General features: G+C 42.5%; 1 protein-coding gene across 1 annotated transcript in view; it reads right to left on the bottom strand.

Annotated features, from left to right (window-relative positions):
- The window catches only part of LOC147101202 (serine/threonine-protein kinase 17A-like), a 48,016-nt gene extending 37,469 nt beyond the window's left edge, over nucleotides 1-10,547 (bottom strand). The window contains exon 1 of the mRNA XM_085966441.1: nucleotides 9,752-10,547. Within this exon, the coding sequence (XP_085822567.1) occupies nucleotides 9,752-9,864 (113 nt within the window). The 5' untranslated portion in view covers nucleotides 9,865-10,547. The remainder of the gene's footprint in view (nucleotides 1-9,751) is intronic.
- Between the last annotated feature and the right edge of the window lie 13,408 nt (nucleotides 10,548-23,955).

The raw sequence follows: 23,955 nt of genomic DNA, 5'->3' as shown, positions 1-23,955 counted from the left end.
CTCTGCAAAGCTTGAGAGCAGAGCTCATGCGGAACATACATGTATACAGTAAGTCAACGTATTCACGTTTCGTAGCTCAATATTTGTTTGAGCAAGAGTTTGGTAAAACCTGGTGTTAAGTTACCCAAGCAGTAAACAATTATTAATGCTTTGTGATCATCAGCATGAGTAAACGGAGAAAAACAGCCTAGCTTTTTCAAACATTAAAATTATTTTTTATGACCAAGTCTAAATAAATAGTATGTTTTTGAACTTAGAGACACCAATCCTTGATCCCATGTTCACACAAACACACACACACACTAACAAAACATGAAAATACTGCTGTAGCACCTCAGATATGCTGAACTGCCCACCCCTTCCCCCAGCAGTATTCTGACAGACTGCACACTGAAACTACACAACTAATTCACATGTAGATCCTTGCACAATGGTTGCTCTGTAGGCGCTTCTTAGACACTGGTCAAGAAAGAGCAGGAAAGGTTGAATAGTACTGCATTTGCAGTGCAGAGTTGCTTCTTTTTTGATTACACTGCAGTGCCACATTAAAATAACTGTGCATGAACTGTTAATTAAAGATGCTGCCTTTAACTATTTCCTGGAGACCACTACCTTCCCCAATGGCTGGAGATGGTCCATGCAAAACTTGTTATACAGTTAGTCGGGATTCAACTGGAGTCAAATTTGGGAAATATTGTACTGCTGAGACAATTTAAAATGCAATTATTATATTGAGTTTATATAACATGCAGAGAGATAGGGCCACTACCTTGGGGAGCGGGACTCTCTGTCTCATTTAATGTCTTGCGAGATACCACAAGACATATGGCAATATTGGTGCCAACAATCACATCTGCCTATGTAGAACTAAGGTTAGAATCATAGAAATGGTGGCGCATAGAAGGAGGCCATTCGGCCCATCATGCCTGTGCCGGCTCTTTGAAAGAGCTATCCAATTAGTCCCATTCCCCTGCCTTTTCCCCGTGGCCCTGCAAAGGTTAAAGAAATTAATTCTGCCTTTGGAACCTATAAAAGGAATCATTTTACAGATGTGTATTGTAAAAGTTTGTGCTGATGTGGAAGAAACGACTGCAGCCTGTTCACATGATGACTTTGAGCTGAGGTTACTGAAATGACTGTTCTAGGTTGTCCCAGGACCTTAGTCCAATGGAATATACCCCAGTGTGGTGACAATGTAAGTTACATTTCCAGACTGGTAAAAACTATTTTATTGAGGCCTGTTAAATTAAGTCCCATTCCCATTTAAAGTTGCAGATTACAAAAAGATGATTGATTTTCAGTTACCGCAAATTTTCTGCAATTAACCTGCAGTAGTTTCCTGGAGCTAAAAGCACAAGATAAGTATTAGATAAAAAGTTGGAAAGGGAACACACAAAGCTCCAGCTCATTTTGTACTTGCTGAAGGAAGGTCAGAAGGTTAATGAGGGAAACTGGTCAGTGGTATTTAACGTAACTTTAGCTGCTTTTATATTGTCCTTTGGCCGCTGGCTCCCGGAGCCTAGGTCTCCCACAGCAGGTGGCCAAGAATACCCACTTTTTCTACCCCTTGGGTCTTAGTGCCGGCTATCCTCCTAACTGTGCCTTGTAAAACCACTGCACTGGCGGCAACACAACCCAGACATGCTGCCTAATGATGTTACGTCATCATGTATGTGCCCCAGTACCATGTACGTCTTGCGCATTGTGACGTCACTAGTGGACGATGTCATGATACAATTATGTTGAACAGGCACAGTGATCAATTTGTCACGGCCATTCTGCACACGTGCTTCACTTCTCCCGCTGGCTCACAGGACCACTAATGATGCATTTGAAGGACAGATTCGGGACAGCAGCACTCTTGGGCCACTTTCCCTTTGATGTGGCCTATAATATAAAAGGCCCTTTTGAGAGCTGCAGGCAGCAAGTTTGACAGTCGCCTGAATATGACGTGCTCTAACTAATTAAGGGAACTGAATCATATATACCTGGAAAAGTGTCAACTTTCCATAATTCTGGAATATTAAACCATTTTGACAGAACTGCAATTTGTCATTTAAATTCATACTCCTATTTTCACCATATATTTTCTGGGGAAGATTTTCCACAGGGATTCTCCTGATCTCCCACTGTAACTGACGGGAAAAAAAAAAAAATCGGAGGAAACCTAGAGAAATGGCGTAAACATAGGGGAATTAACTCGGTTATAGACTAGTGTCATCTTGGAAATACAGCTGTGATTTGTGCACAATTTTACATTGTTAAAGTCACCAACTGATCCATAGAAATTGTGGTTGGGCTAAAATGGAGAGATTATCATGCTATGTGGATCTAAAAAGGGGCAAACTCAAAATATTTCAATGGCAAACAGTCTATTGCCAAACTGTTACTGAATTAACCACGGAACACTGGCACTATCATCAACAATAATGGCACAGGCTGCAAAGAATTTATTTTGAATGCCGTGTCGCATTACTGACTGTTTAAGCATCTCAGAGAAAAGTAAGAAACCAAGAATGGCGAATCTAACCCTTTTCTTTAGGTCATGTACTCCCCAAGGAAGCTTCATGTGAGAGTGTGTGACTTCACTCAGGATAAGCACTTCCTCAACTGCTCTTCAAACCTCTACAGCAAACCAGGAAAGCAAACAAAGAAACACTGACAATTGAGTGTCTTCAAGACATTTTCAATGCAGGTAGCTGGGAGAAGGACAAAGAACGGGGATAGTATTGCTTTAAAGACGTGTGTGCATATTAGCCCAGAACAGGCTGCTTATAATAATTTCCCTCAACAGGAAACCGACTAAGTGACTGACTCAATAATGTGTGCAAGGCACCGCAATTGCAGTTTTGCAATGAACCCATTGCCAGGGTTCCTAGAACAGGAGCACAGCATTGCTAAAGCACTTAGTATTTCATTATCATCCTGAAACGTGCCGTAGGTGTACCTCACGCCACCATTAGAACGAATGATCAAATGACACCATCTCACTGCATGTCACAAAAGAGTAAGAGGGAGGAAGCCTTCTGCACTCCATATAACCTATCAATCGAAAATATTATTAAAAAGGAAAATGGTGAAATGTCTTTAAAAAAAAGCCCATACAGGTTTGATGACAGCAAGTATATGATGATGTTACTCAATGCACAGTGACTTTATTACTTCACAAGTAGATTCCACTAAAGTTTAACTACAGCAATAAAAATGTGTGCAAAATACATTTGCTAGCTTCCCAAAGGTTCAATAGGTAGCTGCACTGCCTGGTGCAGTTAATCCTTTGGGCTTCCGCTGTAGTTTAATTTTACCCCTTTGTCCCTGATGGGTTAAGTAATCTTAGCCAGGTCAGCAGTGGAGCTCTACAATTGGCCCCAATGTCACCCAGCTGGCAAAGGGAAAAGTGGTCAGGGCTTCAGTTCCAGTTCCTAATCACTAGTCAGTTACTCCTGATGGGGAGTTGGTGTGTGTGAATATCAGGCGAGTTGTGACAGCCCCCATGGCTGAATAACGTGCCAGCATTCATTCTCGAAGGTGACAGGTGAAGAATGACTGCTTTGGAAGAGATGTGCAGAGCTGATGACTCAAACTGGAGTGCAATTCCAAGGAGCTATCATCTCAGGAGTGAAAAGGTGAGGTTTAAATGAAAGCACCTTGGGAAAATACTGACAGGGCAGCAGACTGAGGTTATCATAGGACAGACAGACCGCTTCCCACCAACAGTCACATCAGTTCTATGGCACTAGCTGTTTCAGGAACCAAGCCTATCTGCAAAAAGGCCCAGTCGAACAACAATGCTCTTTTAGTTCCTACACGTCTCAAACACTAGTCTGTGGTGTTTTGTTAATATCCCTGAAAGTTTGCACTGAATAGCTCTGAAGAAAGTATGACAGAAGATTTCAATTTTCTTGCCTAGTGTAAATATTCAGCTAACCTGACCCAACGCCTACATCAGCTGCAGCCCCAGTGAAGATTAGCACTCAATTCGAAACAAGAACATGCTACAATGAATGAGATCTCCCAGGGTACGGACACAGATCTCCCCGGATTCTGTTTGTACAACGAGGAAGTGTTGAATGATCTGCCTGGCAGTGTTGAGCAGAGTTTTCTTTTCCCACAGAAGGCAGCAGACGATTTATATCCAGCCTGTGTATCAGTCTGGTATCAGCATATCAATTCCTTGCTTTGCAGCCCCAGACTGTGGTTAGCAGATTCTAGTCTGAACTCACAGGATAACCCAGAGCACCATTTACAGAAGATATTTTGAAGTGACTACTTGACAGCCAGGTGGAGTTGTGCATTTGTATTCTTGGCATACAAATAATATAATGTACAAGATACATATATTATTGACCATCTATTTGTACCAAACATTCCTCAATTTCGTCTCAATTGCGATTTTGTAATAAATCCTGCATTTTTATGATCTTAATTAAAGTTACTGTTCATTGAGTCGTAAAATGGCCAGCAGACTTCCTGTTGAATTTGACATTCTTGCGTCTGCTGGCTGCTAAAACAAATTCTAATATGGGTGGTTTTGGGAGCTGGCAGGTGTATTTGAACATGGCCACCACCTCCTCAGTCCATTCCCCCGACCCGATGGTGGGTTTGCACCACTGTCCAATGGTTTTCTCCTGACTCTCACTGGCCACTGCACAGGGACCAGCTGAAGAAATGAGCTTTGGTGAAAAAAAGTGTGTGTTTTGAATTAATTTTTTTCACAAAATCATTGTGCATGTGTGCCCAATGCAGGTGTGTGTGTGTGTGTGTGTGCCCAATTTTTTCATTTTTCAAACATCTTTTCAAACCTTAGGTATTTTCATCAGCCAAGTCAGGGGGCAAAAAGAAAATTTGAGACAGGGATACATATGGCCAGATGCAAAAATGGAGTGTCTGAGCAGACAACATCTGCACTTTTTGATGCATGGGATTCAGTAATGATTCCACACACCTTTTCGCCCTGTACCCTTCCAGCATACTCCCAAACGTGGAGTTGCCTCGGGAGCGACACCCTTTGGATCTTGAACAATTCAGGGTTCAGCTGGACCGGATCATTCGGCATTCCAAAAGGAAGTTGGATTCAGCAATCTAGGAAACCAATCCCACATCCTTTTGCAATACCCAACACAGCACAAAGACTTCAATGCAAATGAATCCTTACAGCATATCACAATATGGAGAGACAACAGGGGGGTCCTTCACTAAAGCAGGACATTCAGAAACATCCTCTGTACTTTACTATTTAGTGTGCAAACTTCAAAACAGATGCTAATTTGCAGCGATGGCATAAATAGGGCTTTATTCAAGTTTTTTTCCCCCTATGCAAGCTTTGAGGATCAATAGATCTGTCTCTTGTTTGGCCCTGAGCAGGACTTGCTGGAGTTTAACAATGAGCAAGATTAAAACTGTATTGATTGAATAAAAGGTAAGAGACTATGCACATGCAGTACAATCCAATCCAGTTCATATCTTCATGAAAGCATTAGCTAGTTCCTAGACAGAGGCCAAGTTAAAAATAGCATGTATGTCGAATTTTGAAAAATTAATCAAGTAAAAGCAGCAGAAAATCTAATTTCCTGCAGTAGAGAGCTAATAAAAAGACAAGTTCATGCACCCTATTGTCAGCTGCTGTAGGGGTGATAATATTACAGATTCGTACTTAACTTTATAAGCTACTTGTTTTAATCTCTACGAAGACTGAATAAAAGCTATATTTCTACTTTAATTAGATTAATTAGATTTACATCTTCATCTGCAGGGACCTGCCTTTGCACTCAGAGGCAGGAGGATACAGGAGCTGTTCTGGCATAATGCCCAGGTCGGACCAGGAAATCTGTGGCTGATCTTAAGCTGACAGCTGGCAGTGTCGCCACAGATTCCAGGTCTGGGGATTGCTCCAACACAGAGAACTTGAGTAGAGGATAACACAGATCATGGGGATGAGAAGGAATCCTGTAGCTATATAATGTAAGACTGTTCAGGCCCTGCTACCATGGAGTGGCTACGCTCCAGAAACACAACTGGCTTCCCTTCTTCAGCAGATTAATAATCTTTACCAGGCATTTTGTAAATAACATTATTCTTCTATGGTGCTTACTCTTCTGTGTCAGCCGTGGCTCAGTTGGTAGCACCCTCGCCTTGGAGTCAGAAGGTTGTGGGTTCAAGTCCCACTCCAGAGACTTGAGCACAAAAATCTAGGCTGACACTCCAGTGCAGTGCTGAGGGAGTGCTGCACTGTCAGAGGTGCCCAGTCAGCTCTCTCAGGTGGACGTAAAAGATCTAATGGCACTATTTCGAAGAAGAGCAGGGGAGTTATCGCCAGTGTCCTGGCCAATATTTATCCCTCAAATCAACATCACTAAAGCAGATTATCTGGTCATTATCACATTGCTGTTTGTGGGAGCTTGCTGTGCGCAAATTGGCTGCTGTGTTTCCTACATTACAACAGTGACTACACTCCAAAAAGTACTTAATTGGCTGTAAAGCGCTTTGGGACGTCTGGTGGTTGTGAAAGTTGCTATATAAATGCAAGTCTTTTCTTTCTGCTTGTGAGTTCATGTTAAAAGAAGCACGCTGGCCATACTTCTGTTGAAAGATCAGAGTTGCAAGAAAGAATGTTGCAGTAAGATGTTCTGAAAGATTTTCTTTCTCAGATTTATTCAGAGAGCTAATGAGAAAAAAACTAAAAGTCCAAGGTCCTCAAGTGAATCTCTGCAATGATTAAAGTCCTGATTTGCACTTTGGTTATAGAGACAAGCTCTACTACTGTCTCAGTCATACTTGTTGTTAAATCCATCTGATCACAAGTAAAAATAGATCACCAGTGGATAACTTTAAACCGGAAAAACATAATCTGAAATTTGATTTTTTTTAAAGTTTGCACAGAAAGTGGGGGGGGGGGGGGGGGGGGGGGGAGGGGGTATTTCAGCCCTTTAATACAAATACAGATCATTTTAAAGGCTATGTCATCCTGCAAAAAAGTGAATAATATTGTCAGCATTCTTGAAAGTTTCCAAAAATATTGTTACTGTCAAAGTTACTGAAACCTCCAAAACCACCAGGCTGGACAGTCCCAACTGTGCAATTCTTATTTTGCAAGAGTCTTCTGTAAAATAATACAACCCCCTTTAAAAAAGGCAGAATCCATGCTTCGCCTTTGTTCTTCTATTACACTGTAGCTCAGGAAGTGACTATTGTTGCATACATTTTTTTAAAAGATATTTTAAAATTTTATTCCACATTTTTTGGGGGCGAGTCCTACTAGCAATCATTTATAAGATAGTAACACTTATGAGAGACATATGCAGACAGGACAACTCTTACATTGTGTAATTGTTACTGGAATTGTCCTTTTAAACTGGAAAATTATTTCCACTGGATTAATGACAAATAGGCCTTGTAAGAACTTCCAATTCTGCTTGTGGTACTCAGCCACACTGACTGGGAATTGTTATGAGGAAAACGTGCAGACTTGGATATTTGGTGGTTAGAGGACAGGAATGATCTCAGTTGCGATGCCTTCCACTGTCAAATAGCTCACCAACGTTCACTGTTTAGGCCCAGAGGTGAGGAACAGTCATGTGAGTGAGGTACTGGTTGGCTGTTTGCACATCACACATGGAACCATGTCCCAGCAAGACTCAGAGCCTTCAGATGATGTGGAGATAAAATATTTGGGGGGTGGGGTGGGAAAGAGGCGAGGAGACAAGAGTAGATGTGTTCAGTTGAGGGTTCTACAGATACAACAATTGATTTTGAGATATGCTCAAACACATATGCATTCAAGTTTCAGATGAATAAATGGAAAACAGACAGCAATCTAATCCTCAGAAAAGGGTTACTATTACCATTTATCTTCGCCAGTTTATGCAATTTATAATCAAATCCTGGCGTGAATTACCACATGGAGCTGCATGAACTGTTTTAATACTATTTTCATAACTTATGTCGCTTCTAACAGGAACAATCCCCCCCCACTATATACACATAATAATAGAACCAGTAACAGATCACCATCATTGCTCTCTAATTCATTCTTAACTTGTGAGGCCCAGCAAGTGGGGGAGGGGAAATCAATAAACTATCATCCCAACCACTCTGGTTCTTAACAGTTAGCCACAAGACTCTGTTCTTAATCTATATACAAGCTCCTCCTTATTGATAACTCTTTAAAAAAAAACTTTCATGGAAGCAATGGGTGGATTGATAGTATACACTGGTTAATCTTGCTTTGTTACTTTACAGGTTAACTAGCGTTCCTGGGGTGGGAGGAATTCTAGGCATTAGCAATACTGGCAAGAGAGGCCATTGGAAACAATGAGATTCTCTGATGTTACACCGCCTCTTCAGAAAAAGGCTACCAATTATTTATAAAACTATAAAGTAAATCAATATTCTGGATTCACATCTATTTTTGGGATCTACAAATGCAAATTCCAGATTTGGACACCATCCCAGACTTTCAGAAGTACACCTCAGGTTGACTGGCCTACTAAACACGAGCAATCAATCAAGACACCTGAAGGTGCAATTTAGTCTTAACTGGATGTGAGCAATGTCTGCAGATAAATCAATCCAAGCTGAGTGAATTCATAAATATCCCACAGAGAACTTCGATCAATTTGGACTGAAAAATGACTTTGGCATTCACCACCCTCGGGGTTTATAGCAAAGAGGGCGAATCGTGTGGAAAATTAGTGCAATTTAGAAGTGCACAGAATAGCACCTGAGCAAATATCTGCAAGAAACTAGAATTATATCTGCATTCATAAAGGTTTTTTTCAAAAAGTATTGACTTTTCCCCAAAAAGTCAATATAGAAAATATAGTGCATTTAAAATATACTCCAGTGAGTGAAATGACCATCAACTACCCTGCAAAGAACCCCTAAATGATAAATCACCAGAACTCAAAAAACCATAATGTACTTACAAACTCTGCAAGTTTTAAATTGTCACTGGTTTGAGCATCCATCTGAAAATGTGCCCTTACTTATTGAAAGAAATCAGAGTCCCTAGTGCAAAGGATGTACAGTATTGCTTGTAATGGACAGAAAGGTTACATTTATATTCTTCATTGTTCTCAACCTAGACTCTTGATGAAACCAGGGATTGTTATATAAAGCTCATCCAAAAATGAATGTATACATTAATAATTCATCATGACCTAAAGTGACCAGCAGAATGCATATTTTTTTCCCCAACAGTGAACTACAATGCCAATCAAGTAATGTTCAAACCATGATTAAAAATAGTAAAGCGCCAGATACATTTAAAGGGTTCATTACCTAGGACGGTGCAAAATGTGAAATAGCAATTAAGACACGGAACTGGTAATTACGTGTGCTGGCGCTGCATAGATTTAGCAAAAGCAAACCCATGTAACTTCTCCAGACTAGTGCAGTCCCTTTAACCCTTTGAAGACTAACATCAAAAATGGAAAAAAAAAATTGTTTTAGTCACACATCTTTAAATGGAGAAACTTTTTGCCCCCCCCCATAAAAATAAGCATCAGCCACATTAAATGACATTGATCCACTATAGCCTCTTTGACAAAGACTTTCTGCATCATCCCCCCCCCCCTTCCCTGCAATATACTAATGCATCATTTTATCACTGATGAGGCAGTTTCTTGAGATCTCCCAGTGCCTTATCGATGAAGAGGAATCTCAGACACAATGGGAATTCACTAAGTGGACTGGTTGAAAATAAATGTCAATATACCGCAACTTCCGATGGACGGGCCCCTTTAACACTTACCTTCCCAACTCCTTCCCCAAAAGAGTGTAGTTGCTGTTAAACGAGTCGGTCCGTATTCGGGACAAAATCTTGGCCACCAACCCTTTGCGATTCATCATTGCAGCCTCGGGCATTCGTCAAATAGCAAACTTTCAGCAGTAGCGGGCACTCAAAAAAAAAACAAAGGGTTTCCCCACTTAATGCAGTCAGTCAAACCTCACAAGAGAGTCGAGCTTGTCTGCGGTGAAATGTCTCGGAAACACGGTGCCAAGTTCAGCTTATCGCCGAGCAGATAAGAGTCCAGCAGTCTGGTGCAAAGTCTGCAGTGAGTGCAGCTGACAACTCTTGTTCTGTTGGAGCCTCACTCCCCGGGTCCGAGTGCTGCAGTGAAAGCTGGCGAGCCGAGATCTCCGCCAACACACAGTTGTGGTGAGACATCAAAACACTCCGAGGAGCTGAGGTCCAAACGACATCATGCCCGAGAGAGCCAATCACAGGCTATACGGAAGCAGCTGAACTGGTGAAACGGGGCGACACCATCGTTCACTGAGGCTCGATTCCAAACTGCAGCTTCAGTTATTCACAAATTTAGTTTGGGAAATAAAAGCTCTAGAGACATCACGATAAACTAAGTGTTGCCACCTTTTTTTTGGTCAAGCCCAAAGCAGATAGGGCGCAGAATAATGTAGAGAATGGGCTCAAGGCTTGAGTGACTTCCTGATGTTTGCTTTTCTGCAGATAAAAATTCATTGAATTATGGTGGGGCCAATTTTAACCTTACCCGCCGGGTGGGAGGGGTGGGTTCGGATCAACCTCCCCTGCCTCATTACACCTTGCCCAATTATACTCTCCATTAGGAGTAAAATCAGTCAGGGTGTAAAACAGTCGGCCAGCCCGATCAGCTGGGCGGAATAGGTTAAAATTACGCCGCGTTGTGCCGGACAGTGAGGTACCTGACTCGCCACCAGCACCAATTGGAAAACCACAGGCGCACTAGTGCCCACGATTTTCCAGTACGCGTCAGTGGTGAATGACATACCTCACTGCCAGTGAGACCTCAGAATATTTAGGTAATCGTTTTTATTATCTGGGATTCTGGCGCTTTCCCCCGGTCTCTTGGGGATTGCAGTTGTAATTTATGTCCAATTTTAAAAAAAATGAAAAGCACAAATCACTGGCCTTGATTATGAGACACAGAAGTAAATGGGAAACAAATGTATTTCTGTTCTAAGAATCAGATTTTTGTGCCTTCTTGAAATTTCACACCTCTCCTCCTCCTTTAAGACCCTCCTTAAAACCTACCTTTGACCAAGCTTTTGGTCATCTGTCTGAATGTCTCCTTCTTTGGCTCGGTGAATTGTTTTTGGTCTGATTACACTCCTGTGAAGCGCCCTGGGACGTTTTACTATGTTAAAGGTGCTATATAAACGTAAGTTGTTGTTGATATTAAGAAACCAAACCAAAACTGGGCAGGTAGCAAAACTAGATTAAATTGCCTTTGATGAATGGTTTTACTTGTGACTGCGGCCTTCAACAGAAAAGTGGCTCCTCTGGTGTCCTCGCTCAGCTAGGGCACAGTGGCTGCTGCAGTTCAAGTGGATAAGTGGTTGCCCACCAAATGCGGTGGTGGGTGAGGACTTAACACCGCACATGTGTTTCTGAAGGAAAAGAGTCGGTTAAAGGGGCTGCGTCATTTTCTCGAGCTGACCAAGAGTTGTGGCTCAAAGTTGCACACGTCAACTCCACGTCTACAGAATCATGGCTGGCAAAGCTGCATTGTGCAACGTATGCACTGGCCCAGTTGACCACTCTTCTGGTCAACCACACATCTCCTTAAGAACAGTTATTTTGTCCTTAACATTTTTTTGGCAGTGTTTTCACTACTGGTGATAAATATAGTAAACCAAATTCCTGTAATTGCTGTGTAATACATCTCATTACTGTGCTTATGTCTTGCACCTCAGGGCACTCGTGCCCCTTTGTGATAACCATCTTGGGTACAAATAATGGTTAAAAAAGGAGAGTTCAAAATATTGCAAAGAAAATCTATAGATTATTAAAAAATCTTCCATAGAGCACACATTTCCTATCCACACTTCCACAATTTTTGGTCATGCTTTTCTGTCAATATTCACCATTGTAAATTGCTATGTCAATATTCCCCATTCAATTACGTTATATTAACTGTCACAATGTAATTGCAAGGTCTAGCCGCTCTGAAGCATAATCCTGAAGTCTGTTATCCAACGCCATTACCATTTTATACATACAAAAAATGTATAATCATTAACTGACTGTGGGTAATGCCATGCAATTTACTAGTGGTATAAATGATTATAAAAAATAACAGGCAGTGAGTTCAACATGGTAATCTAATGTAGGGTTAAGATGCTGTTATAAATTACTTAAACTTCATTCTTGCAGTTTATGATACAGATATCACCATTGATGAGGTATCACTCCCAGGCATCGAGTCATAGAGTCATAGAGTTTTACAGCACAGAAAGAGGCCCTTCAGCCCATCGTGTCTGCGCCGCCCATCCATCCCTGTCCAGTCTAATCCCATTTTCCAGCATTTGGTCCATAGCCTTGTATGCAATGGCATTCCAAGTGCTCATCCAAATGCTTCTTGAATGTTGTGAGGGTTCCTGCCTCTACCACCCTTTTGGGCATTGAGTTCCACATTCCAACCACCCTCTGGGTGAAAAAGTTCCTCCTCAAATCCCCTCTAAATCTCCTGCCCCTTACCCTGAATCTATGCCCCCTTGTTATTGACCCCCCTACTAAGGGGAAAAGTTCCTCTTTGTCTACCCTATCTATGCCCCTCATCATTTTGTATACCTCAATCAGGTCCCCCCTCAGCCTTCTTTGCTCCAAGGAAAACAACCCCAGCCTGTTTAGTCTTTCTTCATAGCTGAGGCGCTCCATCCCAGGTAGCATCCTGGTGAATCTTCTCTGCACCCTCTCCATAGCAATCACATCCTTCCTATAGTGAGGCGACCAGAACTGCACACAGTACTCCAGCTGTGGCCTCACCAGCGTTTTGTACAGCTCCATCATAACCTCCCTGCTCTTATATTCTATGCCTCGGCTAATGAAGGCAAGTATCCCATATGCCTTTTTAACCACCTTATCTACCTGTTCCGCTGCCTTCAGGGATCTATGTACATGTACACCAAGGTCCCTCTGACCCTCTGTACTTCCTAGGGTCCTACCACTCATTGTGTATTCCCTTGCCTTATTTGTCCGTCCAAAATGCAGCACCTCGCACTTTTCAGGGTTAAATTCCATTTGCCACTTTTCCGCCCATCTGACCAACCCGTTTATATCGTCCTGTAGCCTAAGGCTTTCCTCCTCGCAATTGACCACCCCACCAATTTTCGTGTCATCTGCGAACTTGCTGATCATACCTTTTACATTCTCATCCAAATCATTTATGTAGATCACAAACAACAAGGGACCCAGCACCGATCCCTGAGGTACCCCACTGGACACAGGCTTCCAGTCACAAAAGCAACCTTCGACCATCACCCTCTGCCTCCTGCCACTCAGCCAGTTTAGGATCCAACGCGCCAAGGCACCCTGGATCCCATGGGCTCTTACCTTCTTGACCAGTCTCCTATGCGGGACTTTGTCAAAGGCTTTACTGAAGTCCATGTAAACCACATCCACAGCATTTCCCTCATCCACCCCCCTAGTCACCCCCTCGAAAAATTCAATCAGATTTGTCAGACATGATTTACCCTTGACAAAGCCATGCTGACTATCCCCGATTAATCCTTGCCTCTCCAAGTGGAGACTAATTTTGTCCCTCAGAATTTTTTCCAATAATTTCCCTACCACAGATGTTAGGCTCACTGGCCTGTAATTCCCTGGTTTATCCCTGCTACCCTTCTTGTATAATGGTACTACATTAGCTGTTCTCCAGTCCTCTGGTACATCCCCTGTGGCCAGAGAGGTTCTGAAAATTTGTGTCAGAGCCCCTGCAATCTCCTCCTTTGCCTCCCACAGCAGCCTGGGATACATCTCGTCCGGGCTTGGGGATTTATCCACTTTTTGGCCTGCTAAAACCGCTAGCACCTCCTCCCTCTCGATGCTAATATGTTCAAGTATGTCACAGTCCCCTTGCCCGATTTCTATGTCTGCATCGTCTTTCTCCATAGTGAACACAGATGCAAAAAATTCATTTAAAACCCCGCCTACTGTTTATTTAATCAGCGTAATTTGATTTATATCTTCAGAGTGCCAGATCAAGTGCTTAGGAAACCCTTTGCTTCATAACTCTTACCTGATACCAGACCCTGCATTGTCCCATGCTATTAATTTTCCAACAGTGAGCGTGTCAGTTATTTTGCAGCCAATATCCAAATGTTACTATTTGAAAATAGAGGTAGGCTTTTTCAATAATTTATTCAGTTGAAAACAAAAGTCCCTCTTTAAATAATTTTTCTGCCCTTCCCTTTTCTATTGGCTGTCCTGTGCCACACACTACCTGTGGTTGGATGGTGGACAGGGAAGTTGCTTTGAAGTTTCTACCAGCATAACTCACAAAACAGCTACTGGGAAGTGTAAATGAGTGGCCCCGGGTGATTCATTCATTGACCATGTGGGCAATTGCTTGAACGTACTGAGTACGTCCCCACGGTGGCACAACTGTGATTGTAACTCAGAGAGTAAGGGATTGCAGGTGTGATGTTGCATCCCATTCTGCAGGGAAGCATGTCATTCTTCCAAAATGCTGTTCTACCACTCTACACTGAGAACTAGTAGCAGCTTCAGTGGACAAAAATCAACAGAGTGATAAAACATGTTGACATGATTGGGCAACGGTATATTTTTATTTCAGTTTACATGTTATGGGTATTCATGGAACTACACCAAATTTTATTTCACATCTGATGACATTATATTGGCTCATTTTCCAGGGAATTATTTTTCCCATGCTACATGTATGCATCTGATGTTAGAAAATTTCCAAATTAAGAGCTAACTCAACATCAATCACCATTTGTTGACAAATTTATCGTTGATCAACATTTTAGTCAATAAAGCAATTGTAAATAGGATGGAGAAGTGTAATTTCCACTTTTGTTATCTAGGCTGCTCTAATGAGCAAGTTAAGCCTCTTTAATGTCTTCTTCCATAGAGTTCTAATGTAGTCATCTCACTTGATCCTCCTTACTAGGGTGAGATGCAAACACAATACAACAGAAGAAGGAATACAGTTACAATACAGATCAAGATAGATTTCTGTTGGGCAAGGGCATTAAGGATACGGAACCAAACGGATAGATGGAGTTGAACAGGCTTGAGCGGCTGAATGGCCTATTCCTGTTCCTTCCTTCCTATGTTCCTCTTTTAGCATTGCTCTTGCTTTTGTTCATTGTTGCTGTCATGTCATCATGGCTAATAATTCATTCAAAGGGAAAATATCAGCTGGTTAAAGTGGACTGCCAACCATTGCTCTCTTACTTTTTCCAGTACTGTCTACGTGATAAAGTCACTGAGTATGCAGTGATGCTGTCCCATTGCCTGGCAAGTGCTATATCAACAGATTTAAAGTGCTTTAAAAAAAACCTTTTATTTCTGCAAAGGCAATACTTGTAGAAAGATTTGAACCACAGTAAATAGGGTAGCAATGTGGCCTTTCCCCAAACACCCAATCTGGTGAAGCTTGATGTGTAGACTGTTCCAGGAACTGAGTTGTAACCAGTTATTGTGGCTTCGTTAAGAGCTCCTGTTGGTTGTGGATGACTACTAATTTCCAGAACCTTTGGGTTAGAGTTTCAATTTATGCAAAAGGCATGTCATAATCTAGATGCTAAACTTGCAAAATGCTTTCAGTGAGGCTTGGCATGCAATATTCAAAACTAAACAGATTTATTTTTCTTTATTGGGAAAGGTCACACAGAACTGATCCGTTAAGAAAAAAAATCTCAATACAGAAGTGGTCCATGCATTTGGTTAAGAACAGATCTCAAGTGCTAATGAAGTATGCATCAGTTTGAAACTGGACTGATTCAAACATTACCCTCTGGGAGTATGAGAAAAATGGACAAACTGTTCTTAAGCTTTTTTTTACACTTTGGACAAGTTTAAAATGGACATTACTGTGCACAGCAGTTAATAGAACTTGTTAATAATAATATTTAAAACTGTTCCAAATGCTCTCCTGGCCGGCAACCCACCTACTACCCTCCGTAAACTTGGGCTCATCCAAAGTTCCGCTGCCCGTATCCTAACTCGCACCAAGACCCGAGAGGTGCCGGGGGAAGGCCCTGAGAATCATCAAAGACTCGAGCCACCCCAGCCACAACCTCTTTGCCCTGCTCCCGTCCAGTAAGAGATACCGAAGCATACGGTCTTGTACCAGCAGGTTTCAAAACAGCTTCTACCCCCAGGCCATAAGACTCATGAACAAATAATTTATTATTATTTATTACTGTTGCTTTATTATTACTGTATTTCTATTAGTATCTTTATCATTGCTATGCCATATTTATTCCAATGTTGGGAGGACTCGTAAAAATCAACATTTCATTGTGCAGTACACACGTCTGCTGCATATATGACAAATAAAAATAAAATTGAATTGAATTGAATTGAAATGATTACCCATGTGCTCGCTGACCTACATTGGATACCGGCCCGGAAATGTCTTGATTTAAAAATTCTCTTCCTTGTTTTCTAATCCCTCCATAGCCTCACCCCTCCCTATCTCTGTGACCTCCTCCAGCCTACAACCCTCCGAGATCGCTGCGTTCCTCCAATTCTGGCCTCTTGCACATTCCCAGTTTCCTTAGCTCCACCATTGGTGGCCGTGCCTTCAGCTGTCTAGGCCCTAAGCTCTGGAATACCCTCCGTAAACCTCTCTGCCTCTTTACCTCTCTCTCCTCCTTTAAGTTGCCCCTTAAAACCTTCCTGTCCAAATACTCCTTTATGTGGCTAGGTGTCAAATTTTGATTGATAGCGCTATATAAATACAACTGAGGGATTAATATTGGCGAAGACACCGGGGAGAACTCCCCTGCTCTTCTTCGAAACAGTGCCATAGGATCTTTTACATCCACCCGAGAAGCAAATGGGGCCTCGGTTTAACGTTTCATCCAAAAGACAATACCTCCGACAGTGCAGCTCTCCCTCAGTACTGCACTGGAATATCAGCCTAGATTTTTGTGCTCAAGTCTCTGGAGTGGGACTTGAACCCACAACCTTCTGACTAAGATGCAAGAGTGCTACCCACTGAGCCACAACTGAGTTAAGTTTCTGGTTTATAGTGACTAAGTTTGCTGCTTATAAGCATGATTCTCAGCTAGTCCACATTCATGGATGTGGCAAGGAGAACCCAGAAAACGCTTTGGGGTTTTGTGCTGCTCAAGCTCTCTGGGAACCTTTGCATCTCTGAAACAGAGAAGACCACAAGAAGAAGCTGGTACTGAGAATCTTGGCAATTTTATTGTTTCCTGTCTTCCCTGCATCAGTTCTGCCTCTACTTTCATGCTGTGCTACTCAAATTCCCCACAGAACTCATATAATAGCCCTCCACTTAAATGATGTCATGGACCAATTGGACAATGATATACAGCTCATCCCCCATCCATACGCCAAAATACAGAAGCCATTGTAGGATGCTCCATGAGGTCTGCTGTGAAGATGCAAGAGTTTAAAAAATGATAAAAAAGGAAATAATGTGAAAAAAAAAGAAAGGGGAAGAACAACCAAGAGAGGAATAGAAAGAAAGATAATAAAGAAAAAAGCAAGCAAGAGTGAATTGCAACAAAACAAAGTCAGGCAACTCATTGACAGAATGAAACAATACAGCACCAAGAGAATGGGCGCTCCTATATAGAGGGAATGCAGCAACATGAAAATAGGAACTCCAACACGGACAGAGGATAGAATGCAGCAAGAGAGCAGGCACTCCAACACAGACAGAGGATAGAATGCAGCAAGAGAGCAGGCACTCCAACACGGACAGAGGATAGAATGCAGCAAGAGAGCAGGCACTCCAACACGGACAGAGGATAGAATGCAGCAAGAGAGCAGGCACTCCAACACAGACAGAGGATAGAATGCAGCAAGAGAGCAGGCACTCCAACACAGACAGAGGATAGAATGCAGCAAGAGAGCAGGCACTCCAACACAGACAGAGGATAGAATGCAGCAAGAGAGCAGGCACTCCAACACAGACAGAGGATAGAATGCAGCAAGAGAGCAGGCACTCCAACATGGACAGAGGATAGAATGCAGCAAGAGAGCAGGCACTCCAACATGGACAGAGGATAGAATGCAGCAAGAGAGCAGGCACTCCAACACGGACAGAGGATAGAATGCAGCAAGAGAGCAGGCACTCCAACACGGACAGAGGATAGAATGCAGCAAGAGAGCAGGCACTCCAACATGGACAGAGGATAGAATGCAGCAAGAGAGCAGGCACTCCAACACGGACAGAGGATAGAATGCAGCAAGAGAGCAGGCACTCCAACACAGACAGAGGATAGAATGCAGCAGCAAGAGAGCAGGCACTCCAACACGGACAGAGGATAGAATGCAGCAAGAGAGCAGGCACTCCAACACAGACAGAGGATAGAATGCAGCAAGAGAGCAGGCACTCCAACATGGGGAGGTAAAACAGACATCCATTTTTCCTCATACTGCAGCTTTGTCATCAGAGTGTTGGGCAGGTTTTAAACAAAGTACTTCTCTCAGTGGGGGAGGGGAATTGAAGGGCACGTGAACCTATACTACTGTTGTGCAATTCCTTAGAGTTGGATTCAGAGCAGCATTGGCAGAAATCGCCCGGCTAAAATGGTGCACGGTTCAGGGGGGTCCAAACAGCACAAGAAAAATCATTTTAAAATGAGGCAAAAGAATGTTACAACCCACTGCGTTAATCCACATTTAAATGTTTAACTACTGATTCTGGCATTCCTAGTTCCATTTCTCTATCCCTGAGGACATCTTCCATCCATTCAGGACTCAGGCACACAAAAATATTTTGAGCAGTTTTACCTGCTCTAGTAGCATCAGCTATGCATGGGACAAGAGCCCCGTGCACATGTGAATATGAGGCAGCATGCAATAGTGTGTGACACCTGCAGCATATGTACGGGGTAGAGTTTCCACTTTGGCTGAAATTGGGAAATTGCACCCAAAATTGGGCTGGTTAGGCTACAGTTTAAGTTTCCTCTAAAATTAATTTGCATAATCACAAACATAAAATGTTCAATGAATCAGCGCAATTGGGCAGCGCCTTTCATGACCTCAGGATGTTCCAAAGTGCTTTACAGCCAATTAACTATTTTTGAAGTGAACTGTTGTAATGTAGGAAACGCGGCAGCCAATTTGCGCACAGCAAGCTCCCCCAGACAGCAATGTGATAATGACCAGATAATCTGTTTTAGTGATGTTGATTGAGGGATAAATATTGTCCAGGACACTGGCGATAACTCCCCTGCTCTTCTTCAAAATAGCACCATTGGATCTTTTACATCCACTTGAGAGAGCAGACAGGGCCTCGGTTTAATGTCTATCCAAAAGACAGCACCTCCGACAGTGCAGCACTCCCTCAGTACTGAGTGTCAGATTGGATTTTTGTGCTTAAGTCTCTGGAGTGGGACTTGAACCCACAACTTTCCTGACTCAAAGGCGAGAGTGCTACCCACAGAGCCGCGGCTGAGAAAAGTATTCTTTGATGTGTTTAAGAGTGGTAACCTGGAGGAGTTTTATTAATACAGCTAAAAATGTGTTTATCACCAAAGATAAGCTTTTTTAATAAGAGTCTTCCACCTTTGAGCAACCTGATTTAAAATCACTGAAAATGACTTTAAAATCTATGTTGAACCATTTAATAGTTTAATTGGTGTACACTAGTCAGTTTCTTAGTAAATTAAATATTTTTGATATGAAAATTGTTTAAAACTACTAGTGCCTCTGCGCCTAAGGAAATGAGTGCAATTTGAAGAGCCGTCCCGAACCAGTGCATTTGGCAGCATCTCGAAATTTCGCCCTGGAGGCGTGGCCAGTTTTGTGGGCGGGGCCTGATCCGGCAAATTGAATCTTAAACCAGCGTAAAAGATCACCGAAAACTCAAACGTAAGTGGTTTTGGGTTCAACTCACTTACGTTTAAAATTCCTCGATCTTAAGCATTGGTTAGGCCAATTCCGCCCGGACTGCGCTGATGTTACTGGTGTAAACAAGTGGAAACTCTACACCATAATGTTTAGCTTTGAACAGTATAGAGACCCAGCACCACTGCTGAAACCCTGCTGATGCTATTGGTCAGTCTTACTAAACGGTACATCAAAGCTACAAAACTTCCTTTCAAATACCACAATCTCCTTCAGACTCTCACATGGTATTTATAAACAACTGTTTCACTTCACATTTTTACAAAGACACTGAAATCTGCAGCATTTCTAAAGGTTACAGATATTTCCTGAAACATTTTACATAACAATGTCCTTTGAAAATGCTCCAAATATATTCAACAGAAGTTTTATTATTCATGCTTTTTCAGAGATACTTTAAACCATTTGGTTTTTGAGAAGCTGGAATGTATTACTTGCTTCTGTAGAGAGTTTATAATTGAATCCAAATGATACGAGAATAGGTTAAAAAATACCACAGTATGTGAGCGTGAATAACAATAAGTATGACCAATGAAATTCTCCTGGGTCTTACAAATGAATTGGTTCAGTAGTCAGTCTAAGTAGGTTTCAAATTTTCTTCTGTTTGTGAAGTAAAAGCAATTAAGTCCAGCCAAATAGAGATCTGAATTATGGCAACTTACACCATACATGCTTAGAAGCCACAACACAGGCAGCGAGCAAAAAGGGAGATTTTTAAAGTTCATTTCAGTCTTCCCATTCCCATCTGTTTTCATAGCACCACATCTCGTCTGGGTAGGAGAGTGGGCAAACAAACAGCAGACCGTTCCCAAAACTTTGGAACCAAGAAGGAGTTACTGCAGACTCATATGGCCGGGATCTCAGTTTGGTTTCCCATAACAACATGCTCTTCCAGAGGTGGGAATAATTCAGTCTTTATCAGCTGATTACAATATTGTGGATTATCTGACGTATCATATCATGTTTTATACTAATATCTGGACTAATTATTCAATTCCATGATTCAACCATGATTCCAAAGACACCCCATCCACCACCTTAAACATTCACTCCCTCCACCACCGGCGTACCGTGGCTGCAGTGTGTACCATCTACAAGATGCACTGCAGCAACTCGCCAAGGCTTCTTCGGCAGCACCTCCCAAACCCGCGACCTCTTCCACCTAGAAGGACAAGGACAGCAGGCGCATGGGAACACTGCCACCTCCAAGTTCCCCTCCGAGTCACACACCATCCTGACTTAGAAGTATATCGCCGATCCTTCATTGCCGCTGGGTCAAAATCCTGGAAATCCCTCCCTAACAGCACCACGGACTGCAGCGGTTCAAGAAGGCTATACGTGAAGGACATTGCCATGGCTAAATTTGTAATTTTTTTTGGACTCATATTGCATTTGATCATGCAAGCATGACACATGTAATAATAACATTAGGAATTGTGGAGGTTGTGTCCTAATCCTTTCATCTCTGCAGGCCGAATTCATGCCCAGCCCAGACTGATGGGATGTCCGTCTCCTTTCTCTCCCTGTTGCAAGGGTCTTGCTGCAAATTACTTTGCACGGCCTCAATTCAGCTCCTATCGGGAGTGGACGCAAGAACAAAACTCTCTACAATTCAGCAAAACCGAGCACAAACGTGACCTCCTCACGCAGAGAGGCTATTGTGGGCAATGAAAGGAAAATCACTTTGTGGCAGCTAGGGGTACTTTACAAAGGCCTGAGATACCAAGCATTTTTGGGGGAAGAATAGTGAGAACTTTACCCTGTACCCAGTCATGCTACACTTGATCCGAGAGTGTTCGATGCTGCCATTGGGTAACAAAAGTGGAAAAATTCTTCGCATCCCCATTGATGAACCTCAACTTGACAAGCACAAAATAATTCACCAAAACTATAAAAAATAAATACATTTGGAGTCTGTTAGAAAGCCCAATTCAATAGTGAGACTACTTACACCTGTGTTTGGCTGACAATCAAATTTGACCAAGCATTAGATGTACAGCTTAGCTGAGCTTAAGTGAAATTGGGATTGATTCAGTTTGTATAATTTATCATATCTAAACAGTCTTTTGCACTTGGGTTCAATTTGATCCAATTGATGACATAAATGGGTCTTTACTGATCTAACAGATAATACAGAGAGAGTGGCCAGGGTTCTAATACTCAAGTAATTATTATATTTTCAGAACCAAATTCCAACAATATCTGCTAATCTGAAAGTATTCTACACAATATTGGCCCTGATATTAACGGGGAGGGTGCAGGCGAGTGTGGTATCTTGGGGAGAGCTGGCGCCGTGGAGGCCCTGCAGATTGTAACGTGCCTGGTCGGCTGGCGGGAGCACAGGCAAGCTGCAGAAGGCTGCAGTTGGGGACCCGTAGGATGGTCCACGGCAATCAATAGAGGCTGATGGCTCCGGCCCAATGATCGGGGCTGGAAGTGGTGGGCGGGTTCGAGCAAGGATATCGGGGCTGCCATCGGGAGGGGGTTGAGCGAGGACATCAGGACCACGACCAGGGGTGGGGTGGGGAGCCAGGACATCAGGGCCATCATTGTGAGGGGGAAGCAAGGACATCAGGGCCATGACCAGGACTGAGGGAGGCCACAGGCTTCCTTGTGAGGCCTGGGGAGCACTCCTAGCGCACAAAGATTGCTAAAAAGAGAAGATCTTCAACACTTACCATGGCCAGTCGGCGCCTCCCGCCTTGGACCTGCTGCTGGGAATCCCACAGATGATGGGCCGCGACATTTGAATGTTGATTAGACCGCCGCCTGCCTTTTACGGAAGCTTCATTGATGGCCTGATTTGTGTTTGTTAAATTTTAAACGAGCGGGAATAGGGTCGGATTGCTAGGGTTAAAACCGAGGCCATTGAGTCGGCTTCACAGCTCGACACCAGTACAAACAAAGCCAGTACTAACTTCCATCCAAGTTTCTTCCATCCTGTTGCAGTATAATTACAAGCTGTTTCTGAACGTCATTCATGATTGCTGCATTCATGTAAAGTGTGAAAGCTTGTCAACTGCAATGTAAGAGATGTCAAATTCTCCTGGAACTATTGGATGTATATGTGTATAAACTCCACAAAATGCCATTCTGAGAAACAGTGGCCGGTATTAGGAAAGGAACTGCAAGCTTCCATAAAGCAAGTGCCGAGCCAAGTCCTAAACTCCAGAACCACCAGTCCATTGCTCGAAAGGTAGATTTAAAGCTCTGAGATTTGTAAATTCTAAAGTGAGAACATTACATGCAAACCTTATCAATACCCTAGTTTGTAAGACTTTTTAAGTTATACACAATCAAAAGTTAACAATGTTCAAACGTTTCAAATCAGGTGAATTCTTGACATCAGTTATGCTACCAAAGGTTCACACTGAAAGGAGACTAAGCATTTCCCCACAGGGAAAATCAAAGAGCAGACTACTTCAGACTGTTTTTGCTAAGAGCCGGGGAGTGGGACTAACTGGATTGCTCTTCGAAAGAGCTGGCATAGACCCGATGGGCTGAATGGCCTCCTTCTGTGCTGTACTATTCTATGATTCTAGGATAAAATATCTTGGAAATAGAGTTAAATTACCTGTTTTATCAGCACAATAAACTCCTCAGCTTGCAACTGGAGTTTTTTTCCACTCCACTTTTCTCCCTGTCTCTCCTCTCTTTTCATTTGACCAAAAAACAAGTTCACAAATTAACTAACTCCCTGTCTCTCCTGTAGACATTGACTAATGGGTCTCGTTGTCTAATTTCTCCAAGTAAACAGTGCTCCTAATGACTACATGTAAAAAAAATCACTTGTCTACACAGCATGAGAGAGCTGGTCCAGAATATACAATGATTTTACAACCCTTGATTATAATGTTAAACATAGAGGGTGCAACATTCAGTGGAGGTCATGACCTGGCAAACATTACAAGTGTTCCTGTCATAAGCAAACAGCTGACCGCTTACATATCACAGCGCATGTCACTGGACTGGGTAGTTTGGGAGTGGTGGAGGGTTGGGCGAGATAGTTATCTCCATAATAAATAACTTCATTGAAATCAGTTGAAGGATCTTTACTAGTTCAGATGATCAGCACTCCTATCATATGATTATGT

Source organism: Somniosus microcephalus, chromosome 24 (genome assembly GCF_052327205.1).
Source record: "Somniosus microcephalus isolate GS21.2 chromosome 24, FLI_Smic_1.0, whole genome shotgun sequence".
NCBI classification, from domain to species: domain Eukaryota; kingdom Metazoa; phylum Chordata; class Chondrichthyes; order Squaliformes; family Somniosidae; genus Somniosus; species Somniosus microcephalus.
Note: the sequence above shows the minus strand (reverse complement) of the source record. Positions and strands in the feature narration are given on the sequence as shown.